We start from the raw sequence: 19,251 nt of genomic DNA, 5'->3' as shown, positions 1-19,251 counted from the left end.
CAGCGGGGCGATGCTGGAGCTTGAGGAGACTACAAGGCCTTTGGAGAACAGAGGGCCAGGGAAGGGTGTCTGTGTCAGGCGGGGGGGACAGCCCCAGGGGCACCAGTCGTGGCTGTAGAGCAGGACGCAAGCTGGGACCCCCTTTGCTGGGCTGGGATGGGGCTGGGGAAGCAGGAGCTGAGCTGTGCCGAGCCGGGTCCTGCCTGCTCTGGCTGTGTCCTGCCTCTGCCCAGCCTGGATCTGGCCACTCCTTGCCTGCATCTGGCTGAGTTCTGTCTGTGCCCTGGCTCCGTCTGGTCATCCTTTGCCTGAATCTGGCCGTGCTTTGCCTGTACCCCGCCTTCTCTGGCCGTGTCCTACCTGTGCCCTGCCTGGAGCCGTCCATGTCCTCCCCGGCTTTGCCCAAGCCCCGCCAGTCTCCGGCATTGCCGGTGCCCTGCCCGGCGGTGCCGGGAGCGGGCGGGGGACAGGCGGAACCTCCCCGGGGTGCCGGTACCCGGCGGGCCGGGGCCGGGCCGGGGCGGGGGCCGGGGCCGGGCCGGGAGGAGGGCGGAGCGGCTCCGCTCAGCTGGGGCTGGCGGAGTGTCAGAGGCGGCGGCGGGAGGCGGCGGTAGCCGCAGCTCTGAGGCAGCCGCTGCACCGGTCACCGGCACCGACTCCCGCTCCTGGCACCGACTCTCGGCACAGCCCGCAGGGCCCAGGTAAGGTCTGCGGTCCAACCCTGGCTCTCCCGTGGCGTCCGGAAGCGTCGTGCCCCGGCGGCGCCCCGGCGTCCCCGAAGCCCCGGTGCCCTGGGCGACCGGCGAACCCCGCAGCCGTCGGGACCGCGGCACGGCGGGTCTCGGCGGCCAGTGCGGGTGGCCGGGCTCGGCTCCCCTCCCGCAGCCCCTGGAGCCCCGCTTCGGGCACTGGCACCGGCTGGGCCGGGGGTACGGGAGACGAACACGAAGGCCGGTCCTCATGGCTCCCCAATGCCCGGAGCAAGACGCCGGGCGGCGGGGATCCGGGAGGAGAGCTCAGGATGTCTCCATCCTCCCGCTCCCGTGCCCCAGCAGCGCCGACACCCCGCGGGACTCCGCCGCCCCCCCGGCCCCGGGCAGGGGCTGCCCGCCGTCACCGGGGAGGGAAGGGGGTTGACTGCCCTGCCCTGCCGCTGCCCCGCGGGTCCCTTCTCCGGCTGATCCAGGCCGGGGAGAGCAGCGGCTTGCGAGGAGCAGCCGGACCCCCGGACGGGTTTGGGATGGGATTTGGGGTGGGTGGGCTGACGCCATGACCGGTGGGACGCTGCAGTGGGGCAGGTCCCCCTCATCTCCTCTTGCTTTCACCTCCTTGACTCCCCGCGCTCCCACCAGAGCAGCCGAATGGCCACAGCGGTGGTCGGCACTGGGACAAGAGCCCCGGGAAAGGCGGTTTGACCCACGGGGCTCGCAGGCCGTGGGGCAGAAGGGAGGAGTAGGGGTCTTGGCAGAGCTTGGTGGCAGTGGGGCCTCCGGGGACCCCCAGTGGAGGTGGCGATGGCAGCTCGTGAAGCTGGGCTCACCCAGCACCCTGCCAGCACTCTCACCGTGCCCCATGCCATCCCTAAGGGTGCTGGTGTCAGAGGGTCAGGTCTCCTGGCAGGTGTAGGTGGGGGACATGTAGGAGCATCGGCACCTTCTCACCCATCCTACTTACCAATGCTTTCTGGAGGGGAGGCTGCCAGCAGTGGGCAGGAGACTTTCTGCCACACCATGGCCATTGGGCTGGACTTCACTGTGCCCTGCCTGGTGTTTCACTTTCCCAGATGTTCTCCAGATGTTCCATCCTCCCCTGGCGCTGTGCCAACCCAACTGAGCAGCTCTGGGGATGGCTGCAACCCTTCACTTCAGGGCTCACTGCGGGGTGGGTGATGCTTTGCCCTTTTGGGAGGGCTTTACCTGAAGGTGCCTTTTGTCTGGCGGGTGCTGCCAGCTGCTCCAGAAGAGCTGGACCCCAAGGAACTGGTCTCCTGGTGCTGCTGGGACCCTGTGCTGGGCTCAGCCTGCCTGACGTGTTCCATCAATAATCCATATGCCTCCAGCCTCTTTCCTGCTTGAGGAAGGCCTGGGTCCCTCAAAAGCATTGATTGTCAGAAATAAGAAAGGGATCCTTTCATGGTCTCTTTCCCAAACTTCAATTTGGGGGTCAGGTAGAGATGCCCTGAGCTGGCTGGGAGCTCACTGCAGGCAGGCAGCACCCAGGGCAGGCGCTCTGGGTCATGCAGCAGGAGGAGGTCTGTGTGCACCTCCCCACCCACCCTGCTATGCTCCATGTCCAATGTCTGCCCACATGCCCAAGGAATCACCGCCAGCTCCAGCTTGTGGAAGGCTTGGTAGAGGGCTCCTCCAGCCAGTCATTGCCTGTTCAGGAGCACCATAAGGCCATCAAGGGCTGTCCTGCTCCTGCTTGTGGAGAGCAGCCTTGGTACCAGCTGCGAAGAGGTACAGGGGGGCAGCACCCTCCAGCATCACCCCATCTCCCATCCATGTGTCCCCATGAGCACCCTCCTCTGCCAGGCTGCAGGTGAGCCCCAGGACCTGCAGTGGCACTGGCACTTTTCCATGCTGGAGCAGCCTGTGCTTTCTGGGCTGTCAGGGGGTATCCTTCTCCCATGGCTCCCAGCTCTGTGGGATTTCAGCAGGCAGCTTCAAATGGGAAACAAGTCTCTTTCGTGGTTTGGGAAAAGACAACTGCTGTCTGAGGGGACTGCATCTCCTGCCAAAACAAGGCCTGCCTGCTGCAAAAGCCTTTGATTCCCCTGCGCCTCCGTGCTTTCTGCAGAGGGAGTCAGCAAACCTGGCTCTTACTTTTACTGAAATCTCTGAATTTAGTACACGGGGAAGGAAGGGGCGGTGGTGAGAGAACAGACTCTAAGGCACCAGGGCTGCTGGAGCCCACCCCGCACATCACTGTGGGAGGATGAAGCCAGCAGCATGTCCCCGCTCTGGCCCCAGTGCCATGGCCAGCGCCGAGGTCAGTGCCAAGGCAGGTGGGCTCTGGAAGTATGGAATGGGGATTAAAATACAGTAGTGCCTGGGTGCTGGGGGGCACAGTGGGCTCATGGCTGGTTGCTTTTGGCTGGAGGTTGGGAGCTGTTGGCACTCCTCAGGCTGCTGCATGGGTCAGGGGCTCGGCTTGAAGCTGGCCCTGCCCTGGGTGATATCCCTGCCATGGGTGACCACCCTGGCTACTTACCTGCCTCGACGTTGCAGGGGCCAGCAAGCTGCCCCCTGGCAGGCTGCTCAGCCTGGTGCTGCCACAGGAATCAGCTCTGTGGACCCCCTGCCCATGCCAGTGCATCCCAAGGAGTGCTGTAAGGACCAGTCCCTGCGCCTCTGCTTGTCCCCTGGGGTTTTTGTCACTTGAGGGTGTCCTGGGTTACTTCGGGAGCTGTCACATCCGTTCAGCTCACCCTTCTGTGGGGGGGATCCTTCCTAAGGAAAACCTGAGTGGGGTGATACAGGGTTGGGGGGCACAGACAAGCTCAAGGCCTTGGTTGCACATGCAGCCCTGGCATTGTTGCTGGGGATAGTTCCAGTCCCATCTTGCACCCTAAAGACCCAGCTCTTTTCTCTTTACTTTTCCAGGTGCTGAGGGCTCAGCTGGGGTGGCAGGACACCCTCCCGCTGCCACCACGCCACACCACCCCCAGCACCCGATGCCTGGGTACATCCTGCCCTTGCCTTGACAGGTGGCAGTGGGTGACAAGGGGTGGAGTGCTGGCTCCAACGCACCCCATGGCAGTCCCCTTGGCCGCCTGGCTGTGGCTGATGCACCTGGCCACCTGCCTGGCTGCTGGGCATGGCATGGCTGGCAAGAAGGAGATCAGCATGGACGGGGACCTGGTGATTGGAGGCCTCTTCCCCGTCCATGAGAAAGGAGTGGGGAGTGAAGACTGTGGCAAGATCAATGAGCACCGGGGCATCCAGCGCCTGGAGGCCATGCTCTTTGCCCTGGATGAGATCAACAAGGACAGGAGCATCCTGCCCGGGGTGAAGCTGGGTGCCCACATCCTCGACACGTGCTCCAAGGACACCTATGCCCTTGAGCAGTCCCTCGACTTCGTCCGCGCCTCCCTCACCAAGGTGGACGGCTCTGAGCACATCTGCCCCGATGGCTCCTATGCTGTTCATGATGACGTGCCCACTGCCATCACCGGCGTTATCGGCGGCTCCTACAGCGACGTTTCCATTCAGGTACCCTGGGCAAGAGGGGCTCAGATGGGGCTGGGGGACTGGTGGGAATAGCAGCGAGTGGGTTAAAACCCTGGTAGCAGTGCAGTGATGACGCTGCCAGTGTGGCACAGGAATGCTCTCGAATCCCTCACAGGGATGCTGTGCCCCTTTCTGCAATGGGGAAGGAATGGCAGCCTGGCACCTGAGAGGGACATTTCTCTGCTACTATGGGGGACCTGCAGGCCTGATGGTAGCCAGGATCCCCTCAGGGGCTGTGTGAAGCCCCCCATCCACCGTAAGCCATGGGAGCTAAGCCAGTGGATCGGTCCCATGTAGGTTCAGGGCTTTATTCCCCTCCCGGGGTTATGGCAGCAGGCACAGCTCCTCAGCCCAGGACAATCTGAGTGCTCAGGTCCACACAGTCCTTGATGCCACCAAGCTGCTGCTTCCCTCACCACCGCAGGTGGGTTTGGATGGTGCGAGCCACCTCCCAGCAGTGCTGGTACCAGACTCTGGACTGCTACATCCTGGCATAAGCCTGAAGGAGGACAATGGCCTTCTTCTGCTTCAGGTACTCTGCCAGCACCCGCAGGCGCTGCTCCTCCCACCGATGGGTGATCACGCAGTGCCACTGGGCCTGGATGAGGCAGGCGCTGCGGGTGGCCACCTCCAGTGTCTGGCGGACCAGCTGCCCCACCACCAGGCCTGGATGGCCGTGGCTGCACCATGGATGTCCCAGCCCCTCCTGGCCAGCACAGTGCTGTGGGGAGAGTCTGCTGCGGTGTCCTGCCACCCAGTGAGTGGCTGTCCCTGGGGTCTGTTATGGTGCAGAAGCAGGGTTCGGCTCCTCTCCAGTCCTGTGTGTCCTGTCCTGTGTGGAATGGGTGGACGTCCGAGTGCAGGGATACAGGCTGCCCAGGGAGGTTGTGGAGTCTCCTTCTCTGGAGACATTCAAAACCCGCCTGGACACATTCCTGTGTAACCTTATCTAGGTGTTCCTGCTCCGGCAGGGGGATTGGACTAGATGATCTTTTGAGGTCCCTTCCAATCTCTAACATACTGTGATACCGTGATATGCCCTGGCATGGCAATGACACTCCTAATGTCAGAATGGTGCCAACGACGCTGTGGTGGGGTGTGGGAACACTGATCCTGGCAGGCAGAGCTGCCAAGAGGGAAGGGCACTGTTCGCTCTGCCCCCCAACCCAGCCCCTCAAAGTGCAGGCAGCTGTGAGGGGCACCGCTTCTGAAAGGCTCAGCCGTAGGGCTATATGGCCAGGGCAGAGGGCCACCACCGCCATGTCCCCACAGGAGCAGGCACCCTGGGTGGGGTGCAGCTCAGTACCCAAAACCATGGCTCTGCAGACCCAGGGGCTTTGGCAGGGAAAAGAGCATCCTCTGAGGATGCAGGCAGCCAGCAGAGCCAGCTGAGTCCTCAGGGCTGCTGGTGGGCCATGTGCTTGCTAGGATTTAACAAGTCTCCAATGCATGTCAAACCATGTCTGCTGGTCCCCAGGGTCCCCACATCCTCCTGGCCATAGAGCAAAGGAAGCTGGGGCCAGGTAATGGATGCAGCATGCTGGTCCAGACCAAGTGGGTGCATGTCCCTTCCCTTGATGGAGGACCTGGTGTGTGCCTATGGCTGAGGGCACCGTCCTGACTGCGGGCAGGACGTCCTGACCTGGGCAGCCCGTAGCCAGCCAGAGAGTGTGAGCAGTGCTGGGGTGGCACAGTGGGCTGGCAGATCCCATTGTGCAGCGAGGCCAGGCAGCAGCATTGCTGCGCTCAGGGGCCTTCTTGCCATTAGGGGACTTGTCATGGAGAACATTTGTCCATGTTAATTCAGCCACATCTGTCGCCTCGGGAGCAGTGAGATGTGGGCAGGCTCACTGGCCCTGCCAGCATGACCAAGCCCCTTCCTTGCTGCTCTAAGAGCCTGGGTTTTTAACAGCTCCGTTAGCAGGGCTCTTTTTCCCTTTGAAGCTAACAAGGACTTTTGCTAAGCAGATGGAAGTTGTCAGTCCTGCTGGGACCCCTGATGTGCACGCACTGGTCCCCAGGCCCAGCTCTTCGGTGCCCCTGGCTCCCAGCCCCCAGAGCCCTTTCCCCCCATGCTGTGGGGCAGCCAGGCACCCCAGCTGTCTCCTTGCCCCTGAGCATCTCCCACAGGTTGCCTGTGGGGGAGTTTATCCCCTTCACAGCCCTGCATCTTAGAGGAGAGTACATGAAGTAGTAAAAGAAATAAAAGAAATGAGCACGTGTGAGGGCTCAGGCAACCCTGAATGTGCGTTCATCCATCTGTCTGCCAGCCAGCATCTTCCAGGTGTGGGGAGGCTGCTCATCAGCCCCATGGTGGTGCTTGGAAGCACCATGCACCATTTGGTGTTGGGCAGGGGTCCCCCTGGTGAGAATGTCCCTTGCTGGCCCATGTCTTGAGGCACTCATCTCTCCTCCTCCATGCAGGTAGCCAACCTGCTGCGGCTATTTCAGATCCCGCAGATCAGCTATGCCTCCACCAGCGCCAAGCTCAGTGACAAGTCCCGCTATGACTACTTTGCCCGCACTGTCCCACCAGACTTCTACCAAGCCAAAGCCATGGCAGAGATCCTCCGCTTTTTCAACTGGACCTATGTCTCCACCGTGGCCTCAGAGGGTGACTACGGGGAGACAGGGATCGAGGCCTTTGAGCAAGAAGCCCGCATGCGCAACATCTGCATTGCCACCTCGGAGAAGGTGGGGCGCTCCATGAACAAGAAGACCTATGACAGTGTGGTCCGGGCTCTGCAGCAGAAGCCCAATGCCAGGGTGGTTGTGCTATTCACCCGAAGCGAAGATGCCCGGGAGCTGCTGGCAGCTGCCCAGAGAGCCAATGTGTCCTTCATGTGGGTGGCCAGTGATGGATGGGGGGCCCTGGAGAGCGTGGTGGCTGGGAATGAAGCAGTGGCGGAGGGAGCCATCACCATCGAACTGGCAGCCTACCCCATTAAGGAGTTTGCTGCCTATTTCCGTAACCTTAATCCCTACAATAACAGCCGAAATCCCTGGTTTCGGGAGTTTTGGGAGCAGAAGTTCAAGTGCAGCTTTCACACACAGGACTGTAGCTGGTACTCCCTCAAGACAGGCAAGTTTGAGCCAGAGTCCAAGATCACATTCGTGGTCAATGCAGTCTATGCCATGGCTCATTCTCTCCACAACATGCACCAGACACTGTGCCCCAACACCACCAAGCTCTGCGATGCCATGAAGCCTGTCAATGGCAAGAGGTTCTACAAGGACTTTATGCTCAATGTTAATTTTGATGGTGAGTCCAGAGATGGAGATGGGGTTTGGCTGCCTACTGGAAAGGGGCAGGTTGTGGGGCAAGGAAGAGACCCAAATTTGACCCAAGACTCTCCAAGTCCTCCAGCCTTCCCCCACCTGGGGACCTCTGTGCCATGGGCTGTGATTGTCCCAGGATGACAATAGCCCACTATCTATGCTGGGAGGCAACCCAGGCCTTCTGTCCCTGTTGTAGAGAAGCTGGTGACCAAATCCATCATGCTTTAGCTAGGTGGGATCTGTCCCACAAGAGACTCTCTGAGAACATGGGTCCTCAGAGACTTCACTTGCAAGCATTGTGATTATTCACATTTCAGGGATTAAACTGGAGGGATACCCTTGATCAGGAACCCACACAGTTTGGGATGAATTAGAAGAGTGTCCTCTGCGACTTGGGTTGAGCCCAGCTACTCTGGTGTCACTGACAGCCCCAGAGACTGAAAATCCTCACTTGCCCCTGCAGATCTGGCTGAGGCTGCTGAGCTGTTAGACACATGAAGAGGCAGTTCACCTTTGCTTTCCTGCTCCTAACATGTGCATGGGCAGCAAGTATGAGAATGAAGGCAGGGAACAGGTTTGACATTTGCCTGTGGCCATAGTGGCATGTGACCCTTTGAAGGAGCCCTCACTCCAGGCCAGGAGCAAGCACTCTCCTGCCCCATGACAGTGACTATCTCCCCTTCTCCTTCCTCTAGCTCCATTTAGGCCAGCAGACACCAAGAGCGTTGTTCGATTTGATCGCTATGGTGATGGGATTGGGCGCTACAACATCTTCAACTATCACCACATGGACGGGCGGTATCAGTACCAGAAGGTGGGCTACTGGGCTGAGGGGCTTATCCTCAATACCAGCTTCATCCCATGGGCTGAGACCTCCATCCCTGTCTCCCAGTGCAGCGACCCCTGCAAGAAGAATGAGATAAAGAGCATGCAGCCCGGAGACATATGCTGCTGGATCTGCATCCCCTGCCAGCCCTATGAGTACTTGCTGGATGAGTTCACCTGCATGGACTGTGGTCTTGGTTATTGGCCCAATGAGACCCTGAATGGCTGCTATGAGTTGCCCCAGGAGTACATCCGCTGGAAAGATGCATGGGCCATTGGTCCTGTCACTATCTCTTGCCTGGGTTTTATCTCCACTCTCTTTGTTTTTGGAGTCTTCATGAAGAACAATGACACCCCCATTGTGAAGGCCTCTGGCCGGGAACTTTGCTACATTCTCTTGACCGGGGTCCTCATGTGCTATAGCATGACCTTCATCTTCATTGCGAAGCCCTCCACTGAGGTGTGCACGCTCCGGCGCCTGGGGCTGGGCACATCGTTCGCTGTCTGCTATTCAGCCCTCTTGACCAAGACAAATCGCATTGCCAGGATCTTCAGTGGGGTGAAGGAGGGGGTCCAGCGTCCCCGGTTCATAAGCCCCACATCACAGGTAGTCATCTGCATGGCCCTCATCTCTTGCCAGCTGATCATCGTCATCATCTGGCTGCTGGTGGAAACCCCTGGCACCGGCAAGGAGACGGAGCCTGACAAGAGGTACATCGTCACCCTCAAGTGCAACAACCGTGACTCCAACATGCTCATTTCGCTCACCTACAATGTCCTCTTGATTGTCCTCTGCACGGTCTATGCCTTCAAGACACGGAAATGCCCTGAAAACTTCAATGAGGCCAAATTTATCGGGTTCACCATGTACACGACCTGCATCATCTGGCTGGCCTTCCTGCCCATCTTCTATGTGACCTCCAGCGACTATCGTGTAAGAGCCTGAGTTTTAGGGGGCTTTAATACAGCTTGATCTGTGTGGTCATGGCCACTTGGGCCCCATGGGGTTTGTGACTAGAGATTGCATGGGCCTGGAGAAGGGTTTTAAACTATAGGCTTGGTGATGGTCACCTCTGCACTGGGGAGTTTGGGACCAGGTGAAGTATGGCTGAAGGGGCAATGAGTCCTGGGGAGAAGGCACCAACCCCCCCTTGATAGACTGTTTGCTAGGGTGAGGATGGAAAACGGACCTGAGACCTCTAGAGATCCCTGACCTGACCACAGAGGAGTGATTTCCATCCTTCAGCCTTGCAACATGAAGGCATGAGAATGCCGCTGGCCCATACAGATACTCCCTCAAGCAGGTCATGAAAGCCAACCTCAGGGCCAGCATTGTGCGTGGGGAGCTGAGCAGTGCCGGGGACAGGGGAACACAGGGTGCACCCTGCAGCACCTCAACCCCCCTGGCAAGGCAAGACATGCTTTCCAGGCCTGGAGTACTCGGTGGGGGCAGCTGCAGTTGGGAGCTTCCAGAGAGGACCTGCGTTCCTCAGTGGGAGCGGGCACTGGGGTAGGGGTTCTGGGCTCTGGCCCTGGCCACTGCCCCAAAGCAGCCTGTTGGCAGGGCAGGGGATGCTGCTCAGGGTTGCAGGGGCAGCACGTCCCATCAGGGCAGTACCCATCCTCTGCTGGGGGTCCACTCTGATGGAGGGACCTGGTGTGGGGTGGGATTGTCCCTGTGGGATGCAGGCAGCAGCCCCTGCCTGGTGGGGCTGGCTGGTGCTACAGTGAAGGCTTCATCCTGCCCCTCTCTGGGCATAAGGCTGGTGGCAGGAGCACCTGATGCCCACCTCTGTCTCCAGGTCCAGACCACCACGATGTGCATCTCAGTGAGCCTCAGCGGCACTGTGGTCCTCGGCTGCCTCTTCACCCCCAAGCTTCACATCATACTCTTCCAGCCGCAGAAGAACGTGGCCAGCCACCGTGTGGGCACTGCTCGGTTCAGCGTGGCAGCCGCCAGCTCCAGCCAGTCCCACAGTGAGCACGGTAGGGTTGGGGTAGGGCTGGGTAGCAGCACCCCCATCCTGGAGGAGGCAGGAGCACCTCAGCATGAGCCCCTGAAGGAAAGTGGGGTGCAGGGTAGGGTATGGCTGAAAATGGGAGTGTGAAGGATGCTGCGTTCTCTATAGCTCATCCATGTCCCAGTCTCTCACCTCCCATGCCTGCAAGCCCCAAGGCTGCATTATGTCCTGCCAGGGGGGATACTGTGCCCGGGGGCCTGTTGTTGCCCTGAGGAGACATGGCCACCCCAAATACTCTCCATCCCAGCCCTGAGGGATGCAGCTCCCCAAGCACTCATCTCCCACCGGAGTGGGATGCCCTGAGGGTGAGTTGCTGCTGCCAGGCCCCAACCTGCCCCTAACTGATTCCTTCATTGCCAGGCTCTGCCTCGCAGTATGTGCCCACAGTGTGCAACGGCCGCGAGGTGGTGGACTCCACAACGTCATCCTTGTGAAGGACAGGGGGACCAGGCCGTGGTGCGGCCACCCTGCACCCAGCTCCCTCCTCAAGGACAGCAGTGCCTGCAACACAGTACAGACTGCTCAGGTGCCAGAGGCAGGCAGGAGACTCAGCCCCTGCCCCAGCACAAGCTACGCATTCCACGTGTTGGGTCATGGTACGTGTCACCCTTCCCTTGCATTTGAATCACATTATGTGTCCCCTGCACTAAACCGTGGTGAACATCCCCAGTCCCCTGCACTGAGCCATGGTGAACATACCAAGTCCTTGAACTGAGCCATGATGTATGTGCCCCTGCCACTTGCACTGAGACACAGTGCACATCCCTCAAAGTTACCTGCACTGAGCCATTGTGCACCCCTACATCCCCTGCACTGAGCCATGGTGAGTGTTCCCCTCATCCCTTGCACTGAGCTGTAGGGCACATCCCTGTATCTGCACCAAACTGTGGTGCCAGGCCTGCTCCACATCCCTCGTACCAAGCCATAGCGCACAACCCAACTGTTTCTCCAAGCCCTGTTGCAAGTCACAACTTAGCTCAGGCTACACTTCCTGCTCCCTCCACTGCAAGCCCTGTGCTGGCATACACTGCCCTCACCCCATCATCCACCCTGCTTTCCTGCTGCAGGTCTTTTCTGTTATCCAGCCATGCCCCATGCCACCCTTGCCCTGACACTTTGTACAGCTTCACCTTTTCCTCCTCGTTTTTGGCCCCAGGAAAGCTGCTGAGCGCTGCTGGGCTGGGCCCAAGCTCCCTCTATCCCTCCCCTCACTGTGTGGGGTGCTGCTCCCCCCTTCCTGGGAGACAGGACAGGAGTAAGGACGAATGGCCACTGCCTCCGGTCCCTCCAAGAGCCACAGCAGGGGCTGGCAGCAGCTCAGGGCAAGTAACAGGACCCAGATATTTGAGCCCAAACAAGTTTTTAAGAGTAGATTTATTCTGTGAACAAGAGTGTGACTTTTCTTTTTGTAATTTATGTAAATAAAGTGGTTTTGTTGTTTGGGTTTTTTTTAATGGACTCTTCCAGAGCTCAGGTATGGCTGAACCTGAGGGAAGGGGATAGACCCTCGCAGAGGGCAGAGCCACAGCACACCATGGGGAGCAGCAGGGTAAGGGGCTATGCGACAGCCCTCTCTGATGTACTGCTGTCCCGAGGAAGGTGGTTGCATGAAGAATACGGGGCACAGCTCCAAGGACAGCTGTTCAAGGACCTGGCTCCAGCATACTAGGAGCTGTCAGGGCCTTCGGGGCTGGGAACTGTGGCCCTCTGCTTCAGTGGGATGATGCAGATGCTGTTCTTGGCTTCTTTGATTCTCCACCACCGGCCAAGCCTACAGATTAAAGACATGGAGGTCACCCTGAGCCAAGCACTATAGGAGAGGGGGCTGGACCCCTGGGCAGTGCTGGGCAGGGGAGACAGTACCGGTGCTCCTGCCCAATGCCAGCCACCAGGAAGTCACCAGCTGCAGAGAACTTGAGGCTGTTGACAAAACCCACCTGGAGGGAACAAGGCAGGTGAGGGGCTCCCACAGCCTCCTCCTGCCACCCAGGCAGGGGAACCCCCACGAGAAGACACTACTCCCCCCCAGCATCCCCAACGTCCCCATCCATACTAAGGGGATGTCCCAGAGAGGCTCCAGCTTCCGAAATCCCTCACTGCACTTCCAGAGCTTCACACTGGTGCTGTGAGAGCCTGGGGCAGAGAGAAGAGACTGTCATACAACCCAACTGGACACGGGAGCAGGATGTCTCCACACACACACTCCCCAAACCCCTGTTCCAAAGCAGCTGCCACACACCTGTAGCCAGGAGGTCACTGTTGCGCAGGGCGGCCAGCGCTGAGATCCAGTATGGCTGCTGCAGGCCCTGGGCATCCTTCATGCCGTGCGCCTGCCGGGCCAGTGCCAGTGGCTTCTTCTTTGTCACCCCCCACAGAGCGACAGACCTGCCAGGAGGGCAGAGTGAGGGTGCTGAGTGGGGCACTGCCTGCCCCACCCCCCAGGCACCATCCTGGCCCTGTGCTCACCCATCATCAGCTCCCGACACCATGTGCTCCTCATTGATGAGCTGGATACAGTCAATGGAACCCCTATGAACAGAAGAGGCAACTGCTATCAGTTATGAGCATGCTTTGGGATCACATTTAGGAGACAAGGGCTCACTGGGGCATCAGCATCCCCAGTGGCTGCTGCCTGCCCACCAGCCTTGCTCCTGGCCCAGACCTACTGGTGCCCACAAAACACGAGCTGCGACTCCTCAGGGATTTTCCAGAGCCTCACAGTGCCGTCCCGTCCCCCCGCCGTCACACAGCACTCCCGACTCAGACTGTCCAGCCCCGTGATGACATCCTGGTGCCCAAACCTGGAGAAGGAGATTGCAAAGAGCTGCTGGGAGCATGGCTCTTTGCAGCCTTGCCTCTCCTGGGGCTGCTGGCGCATCCCATGGCAGCAGGGTCAGTGGGGTTCCAACCCAGGTCTTACAGCGTCTCTACATAAGCATTTTCCGCCACATTCCAGACCTTTACACAGCGGTCGTGGGAGGCACTGTACAGCTGGTGCGTGCCCTTCCGGAAGGACAGGCCCTACAGACAGATGGACGGACATGGACACAGCAGTGAGGGGTGCCAGGAAGAACACAACTACCCGGCCCTGCAGGCAGGGTGGTTGATGCCCCTCACTCACTGAGACAGCGTCCCGGTGCCCAGTGAAGATGTGCAAGCGCTTGCAGGTAGCTGTGTCCCAGATCATGATGAGCTTGTTCCTGTCTCCCGTGGCCTGGCAGACAGCAGAGAATATCCAACGCCTGCCTCTTGTGGACCCACAGCCCACCCCAGCCTCCATTCCTTCGCCCATGTGGCTCCTAGGGACCCACCCTTGACTCCAGTGGGGGAAGGGGCTGCTTTTACCCAGCAAAGTACATTGAGGCATAAGAAACTTCCCCCCAGGACTGCAGGAGGGATGCACCCTCCACAGCCAGTTCTCTGTCCCACACAGCAACGCCAGTCCCCTGTCCCCGTACCAGGTACTTGCCATCTGACGAGATGGCCATGCAGAGGATGTGGGACGCGTGGCCCATGTGCTGCTCCTCGGTGCCCTTCTTCCCACCGGGCACCACACACAGCTTCTTCCCACTCTCCACCTCCCCTGCAGGTAAGACATCATCGTCACCCCATGGGAGCCTCCCACAGAGTCCAAAGAGATACACGTGCACGTCCATGGAGGGGGCACCTATGGCCCTGCTGCTGTGGGAAGAGCCAGTCACAGCCCCAAGGGAACACTTGCATTTGATGAGGGAGCCGTCCTTGGAAGCAGAAAAGATGAACCTGTCATCTGGAGAGATGACCAGGCAGGTGACAGGCAGCTGGTGTCCCCGAAACACACGGATGCTAGCTGGATCCGGAGGCTGCACCTACAAGGAAAGCAGGATGTAAACTGGGCTGCCCTGGCCCTTTCTCCAGGCACAGTACCCGAGCTCGGCACTCTCCCTTCCTCAGGGTGCCACCATCTGGCACCTCTGGTGGGAGAAGGGCCCTGGTCCCAGCACAGCAACTCGGGGTGCCAGCCATGACCATGACCAAGTGTCCCTCCAAGCCAGCATTTACACTCCGGTAACCCCGTGCTGAGCACTTACATCCTTGGCGACCAGGCGCTGCAGCCGGCCCTTCTGCTCGAGCTGGGGAATAAGTGGGAGGTCAGCGGAGGCGGCCACGGCCCCGCAGCCAGCTGCCACAGGGATGGAGGGGCCGCGCCCGCCCCCTGCTCACCACGTCCTCCTTCAGCCGGTCGCCGATGAGATCAGACTGCTGGGTTTCCTCCTCCTCCTCTGCCCGCTCCTCTTCTGCAGCGGACACAGGCCGTAAGGGCCGTGCTCAGCGCCCGGGTAAGCCTAGCCGGAGCACCGGCACCGCGCAGGGCTCACCGTGCTGGCGGAGCTGCTCCAGGTAAAGCTTGGCCAGGCGCAGCTTCTTCTCCTGCGGCGTCTCCTCCACCTCCTCCTCCGCCGCCACCGCCTCCCGCCGCCGCCGTCCCAGCAACTGGCTGTGGGGATACGCGTGAGAGCCGGTACTCCCGCCAGCACACCTCACTCCCTCGGCGCAGCCCTTACCCTTCAGTCTCAGAATCGCTGGACACCTCCTCATCGACCGGCCGGCCGGCCGCCGCCCGCGGCCTCCCCTCGGCGCTCGGGACCTGAGGGACGAAACGGGGTGATCAACGGGAAGGAGACGGAACGGGAACGCCGCCACCCGCCAGGGCAGTCCCTCCTCGCTCCCCTTTCCCCTCCTGCCCCTCACCGCCGACCGCGGCGGCCGCCGTCCTGCCGCCCCGCGCAGGGCCTTGGCCCTCCTGCCGCCCGCCGTAGCCGCCATGCTGCCGCCGCACGTGGCACCCCGCCCCGCTGTCGACCAGCGGCCAGGCCACGCCCCCGGCAGCATCCCCTACCGCCACTGGCAGCCCCGCCTCCCTGCGGGGAGTCCTCCTAGCGGCGGCCCGCGGAGTCACTCGGGGAGTGACCGCGTCCTCTCCGCACCGGCACCGCCCAGTCAGGGCCGAGAGGCACCCTAGGCGGTAGGCCCCGCCCCTGAGCACTGGCCCCTCCCCTCCTGTAGGGCTCCCACGCCCAAGGGATCGGCCCCCAGGCATACAGCTCGATTGGCAGAGCCTGGGAGCAAGCTAGAGCGGGCAGTCCGCCCTGCTGCTGTGCACTCACCGCGCCTCAGAAAAGGTCCCTCCCTCCACCCGCTGCCCCTGAGGACCCCGAGGTTTTGGGGTGACCTCTCCCTGGGGACCTGCGGTGGGGCTCTGGGATATGGCCCGTGAAGCCGCAGGGGGAGAGCGCCAGGGCTGGGCTCCCCTTTCCAGACAGGCAGCTGCGTCTGGAGGGTTGTGCAGTACAGGCAGTGGGCGAGGACCAGGGAGCGCTGGCGCAGGAGAAGGGGCTGTGGCAGCAGCCTGCAGGCAGGGGCTGGGGGGGGGGGCACCGCTCAAGTCGGAGGTCACTGCCCGTGGGGCCCCTGTGCCAAGGCCAGACCTTGAAGATGTTCTGCAGCTCCTGGATGCCGAAGGTGCTGGCACTGCACACCAGCACCTGTAACATGCTGTCCATTGCCGACAGGGTCTGCAAGGGAACAGGGTCTCGAGGGCAGCCCTGGCAGCCTGGGGGAGCAGCGCAGCCGTGGCCCTGCTCTGACCAGGAGGGGTCCCCGGTGACGTGCGGAGAAAGGACTTTACAACCCATGAGCCAGTAAGGTTTTAAAGTAGGTATGTTTATTCAGCGCTGGGCGGCACGGGGGGTCGTCCCACCAAAGTCGTGCGCGTGGCAGCCGTTTTATCCTGTAAATATATAACACTGTGGTTACATATACATGAGATCGCCTCTACATACTCATAACCCGTCCCCGCTTCGTATGATAATATTTCCATAAAACTCCTCCCACCGCGTTTGCGCAGTGCCTTTTGGTGGTGGTCGTAGGGATGAAGGCTAACGGCTCCTCTTCCTCACCGCAAGTAACGTTTTGGTCTCACGCAGGCTCAGTTGCTCCTTGGATCCCACAAAGCTGGTCTCAACCGGTTCTCTTCTTTTGCGCGGGCTCAGTCTCTCCTTGGATTGGCTGATCTTATCTTAAGAGTTACAAATGTAGCTAACTTCTCATGAGCCTTAAGTCCTGCGCTTTGTTAACCCTTAGGTTGCGCTGACAGTGCGATTAAGGTACATTATCACCAATTACATTAATAATGCGAATTAAGACTGATTACCCAGCCAGCAACAAGTTTTAAAGCGGAGCCTGACCCCAACCAGGAAGGGGCCTTGGGAAAGGGAACTCCCTGTGGCTCACACCAGGGCATACCTTGCGGTAGAGCCAAGCCTCGGGGCCCTGGCTGTCCTGCGGAGGCAGGTGGAAGACGCTGCAGAAGCAGGCTTCCAGGAGGCCGTTCTTCTCCTGCAGAAGCAGCCCCGCTCTGCTGCAGGGACATGGAAGAGCTCTTTGGAGGAGGCAGGGAGGAGGCAGACCCAGGGGTTGGAGACCTGGGCTGATCCCTGCGTTACAGGGGCCATCTGGACCCCTCCTGACCCTGACATTGGCCTTTGGGGGGAAATCCCTGTGCCACCCCCTGCCCTGCTGTGTGCCCCCCTCTCAGTCCCAGGTCTGTGGGTGCCCCTGGAACAGGGCTGGCAGGGCACTGGGCGCTGGGACGCCGAGCTGGGGCTGGGCAGGTACCTCATGGCAGCGATGGTCAGCATGACTTGCTGCCGCACCGTGGTGTCCAGGCGATCAACGGGCTCCTCATGCAGCAGCACCTGAGGGGCACAGCAGTGTGGATGGGTCAGGACAGGGCAGCTCCTTCATCCAGCAATAGCCCGTGGGGCTGTCAGAGCCCGTCCTGGCACCCCCAACCATTAGCAGTGGTCCCAGCCACGTAGCAGGAAGGGCTGCGGCCATCACAGAGCACAGGCTGCCCGAGGGACCTGCAGCCGGGCCATGCAGGTGGCTCCGGAGCATCGCCAAGGATGATGCAGGCCCAGAGCAGCGCTCACTCCCCTCGCATTCCCTGCCTGGCTGAGCCCTCTCCTGCCCCACAGCTGTGCCGCTGCCCCTGCCTCAGCCTGACCGGCCATCCCCTCACCTCGAGGGTCTCCGCCAGCTCAGGGTGGAAGAACCACAGCATGTCCCACAGGGAGGAGTGCATGCTGGTGGTGATGCAGATGGTGCAGACGGCCTGCAGAAACTTCAGCTTCTGGTCTTCTTGCTGCCAGCCGGGGAGGTGACAGATGGACAGACATTGTCGGGCGGGAAAGACAGATGGGGGGTCCATAAGAGCCCCCAGCACCTTCTGAGTATGGGACAAGGGCAGAAAGACCGTGCAGGAGACACAGGGACAGCCGGCAGCAGGGGGAAGACGGAGTTCCTGGCCCAGGGATGCTGTGGTGGTGTGGCATTTCACGACATGGACTCAAGTTGATGCAGAGACTCAAATCCTCGTTTATTACCACCAAGCCCTTTTTATCCCCTTGTTCAGTACTTTCCCAACCTGCACATAAATACAATGTTCGATCTTAGTGGTCACTGTGAAACTCTCCAGGTAAATAGTCCAATCACAATGTTGCAGACCCTCTCACAGCCCCCACATTGTCTGGCCTTCAAGGCCCCAACTCCTTGCCTCAGGGGTTGTCGAAGCACCAAGGCCTCAGAGCTCATTCCTGAACTCTTTTTCATGCAAATCTTATTGCCTTCACTCCCCACATGGTGGGGCTGTTCCCTGGGCTCTGCGCTGCGGGACCGATGCCTGGCTGGGGACTGCAAGAGTGGGACAGGGCAGGGCAGGGCAGGGTGGGCAGCCCCTGCCCGCAGCACCCGCACACTCACCTTTACCCATCTCATTGCAGGTCAGCCCGGAGCTGGGAGCCGGGCCAGCTTCGTCCGTCTCCACCCAGGCCAGCCTGGGTTGGCTGGGGGGTCTCGCCTCCATCCTGAGAGAGGGAGGGAGGAAAGGGGTGAAGGGGACCCCCCACCACCAGAGCTGCCCTGCCAGGAGTGGCGGGGCAGAGCGCTTGGGGGGCTCCTTGCTCCCACCATGTCCCTGAGACACTCTGCAGGCAGGGCTGGGTGACAGAGCGCCCTGATGTCACCCCTGCTCAAGCTCCTGATCCCCCCCTCCTCAGCACCCCTCCTGTGACCCCAGAGCCCCACGGAACCCTCCTTGCCCCAGGGCGGTGGCACTGACTCCACCTTCCTCCTTCTCCCGGCACAGGGTTGGGGTTCATCTGAGCTGCAGCACCCCCTTGTCACAACCCCACTGTCCCCTTGCTCCTGAGGACTGGGGCCACCCTCACCTGTGGCTGGGCTGGGGCGCAGCCCGTGGCCCTCAGGCACTTGAAGGCTCTTCCCTCTTCCACAGGAGGCCCTGGACACGGCCCAGGGTCTCCCCTCGCATGAAGGCTGCGAGCACGCAGGGATGCCATAAAGGATAATAAAACATACTTCTACAAATATATTGGCAATAAAAGGAGGGCCCAGGAGAACCTCCATCCTCTACTGGATATCAAGAGAAACCTAGTGACTGAGGATGAGAGAGAGGCTGAGGTACTTCTTGCTGCCTTTGCTTCAGTCTTTAATAGTCCCACCAGCCATGAACAGTCACAAGAGGGTACTCATTTCCCTGAGTTGCATGGCACAGATAGGAAGCTGACTGAAGTCCCCATAATTCAAGAAGGAATGGTTAGTGACCTCCTGCTCAACCTAGACCTACACAGGTCTATGGGGCCAGATGAGTTGCACCCAAGAGTGATGACGGAGCTTGCTAAGCCACCCTCCATCATCTGTCAGCAGTCTTGATCTGGTGGGCAGGTCCCAGAGGACCGGAACGTCCAGGCCTGTGAGCCTGAGCTCCGTGCCGGGGAAGGTCATGAAGCAGATGATCCTAAGTGAGATCACACAGCACAAGCGGGAAAACAGGG

General features: G+C 60.4%; 2 protein-coding genes across 2 annotated transcripts; one reads left to right on the top strand and one right to left on the bottom strand.

Moving 5' to 3' along the window:
- Positions 1–3,755: 3,755 nt before the first annotated feature.
- On the top strand, positions 3,756–10,791 carry GRM2 (glutamate metabotropic receptor 2; the record flags this gene model as incomplete). The annotated part of the gene is made up of 5 exons (XM_080625231.1): positions 3,756–4,214; positions 6,657–7,494; positions 8,207–9,270; positions 10,139–10,313; positions 10,718–10,791. The coding sequence occupies 5 exons, from the start codon at positions 3,756–3,758 to the stop codon at positions 10,789–10,791; spliced, it is 2,610 nt and encodes an 869-aa protein (XP_080481357.1).
- Positions 10,792–12,007: 1,216 nt separating this feature from the next.
- Positions 12,008–15,163, bottom strand: RRP9 (ribosomal RNA processing 9, U3 small nucleolar RNA binding protein; the record flags this gene model as incomplete). Its single annotated transcript, XM_080625545.1, has 15 exons — positions 12,008–12,128; positions 12,221–12,294; positions 12,411–12,490; positions 12,597–12,742; positions 12,824–12,886; positions 13,024–13,158; positions 13,278–13,378; positions 13,479–13,571; positions 13,816–13,940; positions 14,073–14,205; positions 14,428–14,469; positions 14,561–14,634; positions 14,716–14,834; positions 14,902–14,984; positions 15,089–15,163. The coding sequence occupies 15 exons, from the start codon at positions 15,161–15,163 to the stop codon at positions 12,023–12,025; spliced, it is 1,449 nt and encodes a 482-aa protein (XP_080481671.1). The 3' UTR covers positions 12,008–12,022.
- Positions 15,164–19,251: the final 4,088 nt, after the last annotated feature.

Source organism: Psittacula echo, assembly GCF_963264785.1.
Source record: "Psittacula echo genome assembly, chromosome: 9".
Lineage (NCBI taxonomy): Eukaryota > Metazoa > Chordata > Aves > Psittaciformes > Psittacidae > Psittacula > Psittacula echo.
Note: the sequence above shows the minus strand (reverse complement) of the source record. Positions and strands in the feature narration are given on the sequence as shown.